Below are 8,887 nucleotides of genomic sequence, written 5' to 3'. Positions count from 1 at the left end.
TTTTTAACATGGGTTTTGAACTGGAATAGCAGTTCCGTAGCTTGGGCTGAGACGAGCATAAATCAGGAGCTTTTACAGCCCAACGATCACCCTAGGCAAAGATATTCTATTTCTCGTCCCGAAAAAGGTGTCTTGCGTTGAGGATGTGTGCCTTGCATATATTTCCATCCAGTATGAAAAGAGCATGGGTCCCGAAAATTATTCAGAAACTAGAGAAATTATCTACAAGAACTCTAGAGAAATTCTCGTACTGATCAATTAGGACATTCAGGGGAACATTATCAGATCGAGCAGATCGCCCAAATGCCGGTGGCTGCGATAATTTCTCTGTTTCTGAAGAATTTTCGGGACCCATGCTCTTTTCATACTGGATCGCGTGTGCCTTACAGAAACTGAAAATTTCTTCCTATATCAAAATATAGAAAATAATCTTTTGTTATAAAAAGGTTTTATTTTCTTTGCTGATTATTTTGAACATAAAAAATCATAAATCCGTTGCAAAAAAAATAATTTCGTGAAAGTGAACTATTTCCTTTAAGGTCGCTCTACTATTTCTTCTCATCTGCGGACGTCGCTTTGCCTCAACAACTAACATGATAACATGCATGTTCACTTCACATCACTTTGCTAGCACTCAACACTCGCTCTTCATTCTGACCTTCTTCACTGCACTGCATTTATCCCATCGAGTTATCCCGCGCCGTGCTGGTGGCCTGAACTTTCCGCCGAGTGCTGGGGGGGGGGCGTTTTCACGCCCCCCGTCTAACTCGGCTCCTGGGCCACGTAGCGACACGCGGTAAGCGGCAATCGAAAGAGCGTCAAAAATAAGGACGAAAACACTTCGGTCATTTTTTGGGTCAGGTCAAAGGTCAGGTCACCAGAGGTCACCAAAGGTAAAATGTTGACTATTTCAACATTTTGGAAACTGCCAACGGCTATCTCGGGAACCGATAGAGCTACAGCGCCGCGGAAAAGCGCATTCGATAGCCCTTTTACAGACCTTTCTGAGTAATGTTCTCAGATTTGACCTCAGGTCAACGGTTTAGCCTCCAGAGGGCAAAAACTCCAAAAATAGCCGTTTTTACGAAAAACGTTTTTTCGTCAATAACTTTTGACTCATAAGCGCCATGACATTACTTTTGCCAGCATCGTGTTCCTCTCGTCGAGACGCGTCGAATGAACTATTTGTTGACCTTGAAAGGTCATTTTGAAAATTTGACCTCAGGTCAAGGTCATGACCTGACCGAAAAGGGTCATGTTGCATATCAGTCGATCCGTATCGTCGAGCTGAACACATCTGACGTGTTTTCACCGCTCTAGCACGTCTCTATCAAAAGTTATAGCCAAAAAACTGCTGGCGACCGTTCATGACCTGAGATGACCTCAGGGGCACACAGAGGGGTCACAGGTGCATTTTTCCTATTCAGTGTGTCATGTTTACCTATGAACCGATGTTTGAGAGCGTTTTGAACGATATTCGTCCAAAAGAGGCGCATTTCAATTTTCTCCCATTGACTTATAATGGAGAGGTCGCAAAATTGACCTGACCTTAGGTCACAGATATCAAAAATCCGAGATATACATTTTATACATACTGTTACCCATATCAATCGCTGAAAGTTTCAAAGTGATCGTTCAGTCGGTGTAGCTATAGCGAGCCTTTGAACTTTTTCTGAGGTAAGGTCACTTGACGTGACCTGGTGACCTGACCTTGAACGGCCTAGGTCTGAAATTTTCACAACATGTGCGGAAATGATGTAGGAACACGTGTACCAAAAACGGCGGCGCTGCGCGCCGCCGTTTTTGAGATATTCGCGAAAAACCTGAGGGGGGGGGGGCGTAAAAACGCCCCCCCCCCCAGCACGGCGCGGGTTATCTTCCCTTCCCTCAAATCTATGACATCGCTATAGGCTTTCCTTTCATCATATGGGAGGCGCTATCGCTACCCATTTCTCACATCCACCACTTCACTCTTGCCCGCTTTCTTCTCATTTCTCTCTCCCCAGTTTTTGTCACTCTCCACCCCTCACCCCATTCCCTCACGCCCCTTTTCACATCACATTTACAGTCTTTCCTCATAGTCGTCGCTAGCTCTGGCATCACAATTTCTATATCCCTTTCACCATTCCTAGCCTTCCCCAGTCCCTCTTCACCCCTTTCTACGTCCCCCACACTATCAACTTCCTGTCTCGTCCCTCCCCGTCCCTTCCCACACCCTCACACAGTCCTAGGCAGCTCTGGTGTGCCTCCGGGCTTTTTGAGCGCTGCTCGCAATCTCTCCCAGAAGAGCAGCTGTTGCTGGGCACTCGGACCCCACTCGATATAGATGCGCGTCCTCATGAGGTAGCGGATGGTGGGTGTCAGGTGACGGGACCGGATCTTGCCCAGTTTGACCAGGATCAGGTCGTCGCGAGTCTGCTCAAAGAGGCGACACTGCACGAGGTTCATCTCCCAGCGGCACCAATGTGATTTGGCGAAGTGGTCCGTCAGCACCAGGATCGACTTCCTGCGAACAGAGTGAGGCAGTCAAATCGGCGAGAGGTTTTTCTGAAGGGAGGACAAAGTTAGGGTGGTGAGAGGTTGATTTTCGCACGACTGCGCTGCAAGACAGGGAGGCGAGAGATACATTTTGGAAGTAGTGTGGACAAGTCAAGGTGGTTAGAGATAACTAGTCAGAATTTTATCAACTTAACGCATGCTACACACGTTTTTTTTTTTAAAGAGTGAATTCGTTTTAACTCCTTTTATTGCTGACTTTTACATTCATTTCGTCTGAATAACATCAAGTTTGTCATGCTTTTTCACTGTTTTTCATTTCTAGACACCAAGCTATATGTTCTTTTCCCATAATCCACAATTTATTCCGCAAATGAATTTACAAACAAAATAATGAAGCATCGATGAAATCCAAAGCAGACGATCTACGTAATGTCTCACCTTGATGTGTTGATGCTCTCCAAAATGCATTCGCTGATGACATTGCCGATCTCAAAGTCTCTCTCGTAGACACAGAGACGATAGAAAGGCGGCGTCTTCTCTAGCTGCTCTATCATCTCGCTGACGAAGCTGGCGTCCTCGGACGAGTAGCTGACAAAGGCGTCGTACAGAAATCCCTCGTTGCTTTTCCTCAGACGCTTCAGCCAGCGTTTTGATGTGAGCTGTCAGAGACGGGGACTATCTAAGAGGTTTGCTATACATCAACGGAGTTATGTTTACTTGTAAAGCGCTTCGGTGTCAGACGACGAGTGAGATAAGACTCTTGTTCTGTTGAGAGGCAGAGTAAAGTGCATGCCGCATGTTAACCAGCCAAAGGGTTTGACCTAATATTTGCTTTGATACCATCGAACGCCTTTGAATCAAGCGCCAATTATCGAACCAATCACCTTCCTTTTCAGTCAAATATATTTCTTATAATGTTATGTTTATTTATGTACCTTTCTAAAAGTTGGAAAAAAGAAGAAAAAACATTATCAAACTGAGAAGTGGATTGATAGTCTGCTTCGACGCCGCGCCATTGGGCATTTCATTGTATCAATCGTAGATAAGGAGCTAAAGTTCCCTTACCTTGAAACACCAGTACCTCAGGTACCACCTATTCTTGTACACAAGGCGAATAAGCAGTGCCACCACCATACCTGCAACAACACAGTATTGCGTTAACATATTGGCGAAAAACATGCTCCTCATAGACTCTCTCTCTCTCTCTCTCTCTCTCTCTCCTCTCTCTCTCTCTCTCTCTCTCTCTCTCTCTTTCTCTCTCTCTCTCTCTCTCTCTCTCTCTCTCTCTCTCTCTCTCTCTCTCTCTCTCTCTCTCTCTCTCTCTCTCTCTCTCTCTCTCTCTCTCTCTCTCTCTCTATCTCTCCTCCCTTTCACTATTTCCCTCCCCCTCTCACTATCACCCGCTCCCATCTCAGTGTTCCTTGTCGATTTTAACAAACATTACCCAGGTATATCCAGCAGCTCGGTGCATTTATGCGCATTACACACCTGCATGAGATCAAAGCTGTGTTGTAAAACCTCGACGTTATCATAGTAATTTCGGTAGTTTCAGAAGAAATGCCCGGCAAAACTTTACTCTTCTTGAGTAACTTTTCCTTACTACAGATTTCGGCTGAGCGACCTCAGCGTAATGCGATTACGTTTCTATTCAGTTCGCTTCGGACTGTAATAAAATCAAATTTAAGAAGTTGACAACATAAGGTTCAGTGTTCTTGCCAGTTCTTCGAGAAAACTAAGAATGGCAATATCCGTAGGATGGCTACCCTACCATTGCCTTATATAAAAATGCTGTGAAGTATACGAACCAGCAAATTTGTTTGTCTGCAACCGTAATGTGTTATCCCAACACAAGGCAGGATTAGTGGCAACTCACGACAGCACCAAGAGCAATGGAGAATGATGATCTAGAGTAATATGTACCTAAGTTGCGTGGCAAAGGTCAGGTATAGTAGAGCAAAAGCAAATTATGCACCTGTTAGATAAAATATTTCTAAAAAAAAAGAAGAAACAAAAAGAACGAAAGCACTCGACATCAACAGCGGTATAAAAAAAATGTAAAATCGTTCGTAATCACGTACCCATAAAATAATTCTATCCAGTCCATTTAGCACCATCCCCAACATCCTCCCTTCCCCAGCTTTTCATCATCATCTTCCCCTTCCCCACACTGCCACATACCGCTGACGAAGACGGGAAGCATGGTGAGCAGGATGCGTGTCCGTGAGGGCTCTGCGCACGGCAAGAGGTCGGCATGCAGGAAGAACTCGAGCACAGTCTCGTTGCTGAACTTGAGCGGAGAGCTGCAGTAGCAGTCGTCGATATCGTTGGTGATGTAGCCACCGTTTTTGTCTGAAGAGACGAGAGGGAAGGTTGTTGTCGTTGAAGACGTGGACAAATGCAATTTCCGGGAGTTATGGACAAACGAGTAAGTACAAGAAAAGCGAGAAGAAACTTGAGCTAGCGCTCTTGAGACAAACTAATTTAGATGACCACTCATTTTGTCCTAAGTGAAAATTGATGTAAAGCTTAATCTAATACGACCCAAATGTAACCTAAGCTCAATTTGAACTCGTCCTTCATTATTTTAAAGTCACTCATTGAACCTTAGCATTGCTTTCCATGACCCAAAATGACCAACAAACAAACAAACGTTGCACTCCTTTATTGGAGGCCCTGGTTATTCATGATATTTGCTTTGCGATATATTACAACGATGAACTATTGGGTACACTTTCTACCTTTGAGAGCTACCAAAGCATGAATTGACACAACATGAAATATAATCATACCTTTTGAGAGCAGCCAGTCTGTCCTCACAGTTCCAATGTCTGCTCCATCATCTTGTCCATCAAGCCAGTCGTGAAGGTGACAGGAGCAGTGGTACGGGTTGTGTCCAAGCATCAACACCCTCAGGTTCAGAAGCATGAAGTCCTCAGCCATTGCAGACGAGATCCAGGTGATACCGTTGCTTCGGAGATATACCCGCTCCAGCGCCCGGGAGTCGCGGAAAATGCTCTCTTCCCACGACTCGATGATGTTGTCGGAGAGGTCGATGGTGTTGAGGTAGGAGAGACCGTGGAAGGTGTTGGGAGTGAGGGTACGGAGCGCGTTGCCGGAGAGGTTGAGGATCTCGGTGCGTGGCATTTCGCTCAAGTAGAGTTGACTGGTGTTGATGCGGCAGTGATCCAGAAAGAGCACAGTGAGGCAAGTAAGGCCCTGCCAGAGGTGTTCGAACGGCTGCGCGCCGAGGTAGTTGCCAGTGAGGTGAAGCTCAGAGAGGTTTTCCAGCATGCTGAAGCTGAAGTTGGCAATGTGCTCTAGTTCAGTTTCCTTCAGCAGGAGCACGGTAAGGTTCTCCAGACCGACGAACGCTCCGCGCTCCAGGACTGTGATGTTGTTGTACGAAAGGTCCAGATACTTAAGGCTCGTCATTTCGCGGAAGCGGTATTGGGACACGGAGAAAGATGGCTTCTGCGCTCCCGTGTATTTTCTCAGCTCCGGTCGAGAAAGATCCAGGGAGACAAGAGAGGAAAGAAGCACTGCCGCCGGGACGTATGTGAAGTAGTTGTCCCTTAGGTCGAGTGACTCAAGAGCCGTGAATTGGTTGAAGGAGTTGGCGTAGATATACGAGATGCCGCACGAGCGCATACTTAGCTCCTTGAGTCCAGGAAAGCCGGGAAACCAAACGCCGTAGATGCTGGGAAAGCAGTAGTCGTTGAGCATCAGGCTAGTGATGTTGCTATCAGCTACCGCGCTCAGGACAGGGTTGAGTTCACTGATGCTGTACTTTCCAATCATGGAAAGGTCGATAACCTCCAAAGTGGTGTTGTTCATCTCATTCACAAGAGCGGCAACCTCTTCAATGGGTAAGAAGTTATTTCGCAATCTCAGTCTACGTAGATGTTTCAGTTCCATGAATGTCGTTGGATCAATATGCTCAATGTTATTTTCGTGCAGCTGAAGGTCTTCAATTGGAAGCTGACTCAACGATTCAAAATCCTGTGGACCGATCTGGCTGAAATTATTTCCACCAATGTTCAGATGCACCAGCCTGGGTGTCGTTTTCACATTGAGCGCTTGCGTTGCATGCGTCAGTTCTGTGAACATGTTGTATGACAACACCACCTCCTGTAGTGCGGTGGCACCCGAGAACGCCTTGACATCCAGCATCTCCAGCCGGTTGTGCGCCAGACTGAGGTTCTTCAGTAGGGACATGTTGGCGAACACGCCTGGCTGGACGCGTGCAACCTCGTTCCATGCCAGTCGTAGCACCGAGACGTTGGCAACAAACTCGAGACTGCCCACGTCCAGCTCGGAGATGTTGGTGTGAGACACCTCCAGGATGCCGGATGGGACGGTGGTGTAGGGCAGCTGGTCACAGAACAGTCCGGCGCCTCCACTGCTGCAGATCGTCTCCTGGTCACCCACACTGCACGTGCAGTTGGTGCTCGTCGGACTGGAGCGGCGTAGCGCACCTCTGGGTCGGTCCTCGGCACTGAACGTGTCTTTGTCCAGGAGACCTGCCTGGAAGAGCTCCCGCAGGCGCTCCTCGCTGGCTTCAGGTCTGAAACCCGACGGTAGGAACTGCCGAAACAGACAGAGGAAGCGGTTATGACATGTGATGCTGGAGCACTTAGTCAAGAATAAGATACAAATTACCTACATCATACGTGAATACGCGTGCTAAGCTGCATTCACGCAAGTGGAAGTTGCAGCCATGATCCTGAGGCACCCTGTTTTGAGAAAGGTCGGGGAAACCACAAATATGGGGAAAAAACATATGATGCATCATGCACAATGCGGTAAGTGGTAGTAAATCAGCTCTTCTGATTGCTTCTGCTAAAGATTCATCTCAATCGCCTTTTTGTTTATGGTCCTGGCAACAAGAATCTTATATTTAGATTTGTCCCATTACAAGCCTGGCTAAAATCCCTGCTACAAATTAAAATTAAAACAAATTAAAAATGTTACAAGAAAATACCGATGGCCTTTTACCTCAGTGATATCCTCCGAGTATTCCTTGATCGGACGTCCTTCATCATCCAGTTCGCAGGACGCACAACCGTTGTCATCGAAGGCGTCCACGTATGATTCCACGATTGGCTGCGGTTTGTCGTAGGTGCAGTGATACCTGCCGACGGGCTCGGGATCTCCCATCAGCATCAGGGGAAGAAATCGCCGATCGGTAAGTCTGAGCAGCTCGACCAGGTCAGTCTCCTGGGGACCGAGCACCCAACGCACTTTCTGACGCATCCAGGACATCGTCGACATCGGGTGGGGGGCCGTCGTTCACGTCGGCAAATTCAAGAACGTGGAAAGGTTTGTGGTTGACGCCAAGTTGCGGAACATTGCCATCGTAGCTGATTGTGTCCAGCAGGTGTCCAAGGGATTCTCCGTGACTGACATGGGGCACGCGTTTGTTTGGGGAACTGCTGAACACTGGATTGACACTGGCCGTCTTCTGGGGTGGCTTGACTTCCACATCTAACTCGGGTCTGAGCTCTGGGCTTCTGTCCAGTTCCTCAGCAGCTCGGCTCCCGCTCGAGCCCTCGATCTCGTCTTGCTGCGATGTTCTGTTTTCCGCTGAGGTTTTGTTCTGTTCTCTGTTGATGTAACTTCGGAGAGGATCAGTGGTACCCGTGATGAGAGGTGGCCGCGCCGTCGAAGGCGACTCGGCTGAATGCTGACTGCAGAGGAACAATGCAAGTGCAGCAACCGCCAGCAGCTTCACCAGCATCCTGTGAAAGCAAACGGAGAAAAGGTCAGAGGTCTGACACAAAGGTCAGAGGTCAGACAGACACATAGGCCAGAGGTCAGACGCAAAGGCCGGAGGCCAAACGTCGGTACAGAAGTGAAACATCATTTTAATTCGCTGTCTCAGAAGTGACGTTTGTCTCGTAGAAATTGCAACTGTGCGCTAGTTAACCATCTGTGCCCGAGTAACAATGTGATCCATGCGTTTCGCGGTATGGTACTGCGCTAATTGGCGCAGCACATGAAAGCCAAAGTAATGAAATTCTTTGAATCTGATAGATGATGTGTTCTTGGAATATGGAGTTCTTGCCATATGACCTATCACTCCATGAAGCTATGTTTGGTGACTCCTGCCTGCCAATAGGTGGTGGCTTCCTGCATAATTACATGTTCTCCTAAGCTGGTTTTCTGCTAAGAACCATAAGCATTTCACCAGTCGTGCGGGCTACAACAATGTGACATTGACATGCCAACAGCTAGGAGAAATGCCAACATGGGAGTTTTCCACGGGCAGGTTTGTCCACAATCACTTCTGAAGCCGGCCTTATTTGGATAAAATTCCTTGAAAATGGAAAGACTGCGACTCAGTGTAGGCGACCGGAATAGGATGTTGTTTTCAGGAATAATTTGTTGC

The 8,887-nt window shown here is 47.4% G+C and overlaps 1 protein-coding gene across 1 annotated transcript in view; it reads right to left on the bottom strand.

Annotated features, from left to right (window-relative positions):
• Positions 1-1,877: 1,877 nt before the first annotated feature.
• Positions 1,878-8,887, bottom strand: part of LOC122371661 (toll-like receptor 2 type-2) — a 29,583-nt gene continuing 22,573 nt past the window's right edge. The window contains exons 2-7 of the mRNA XM_043348122.1: positions 7,495-8,237; positions 5,289-7,083; positions 4,678-4,848; positions 3,565-3,635; positions 2,938-3,158; positions 1,878-2,506 (exon numbers count right to left, since the gene is read on the bottom strand). Of these exons, the coding sequence (XP_043204057.1) occupies positions 2,218-2,506; positions 2,938-3,158; positions 3,565-3,635; positions 4,678-4,848; positions 5,289-7,083; positions 7,495-7,770 (2,823 nt within the window). The 5' untranslated portion in view covers positions 7,771-8,237 and the 3' untranslated portion in view covers positions 1,878-2,217. The remainder of the gene's footprint in view (positions 2,507-2,937; positions 3,159-3,564; positions 3,636-4,677; positions 4,849-5,288; positions 7,084-7,494; positions 8,238-8,887) is intronic.

This window comes from Amphibalanus amphitrite, unplaced genomic scaffold, assembly GCF_019059575.1.
Source record: "Amphibalanus amphitrite isolate SeventyFive unplaced genomic scaffold, NRLGWU_Aamphi_draft 001268F_arrow, whole genome shotgun sequence".
NCBI classification, from domain to species: Eukaryota; Metazoa; Arthropoda; class Thecostraca; order Balanomorpha; family Balanidae; genus Amphibalanus; species Amphibalanus amphitrite.
This window is presented reverse-complemented; position numbering and strand designations above follow the sequence as displayed.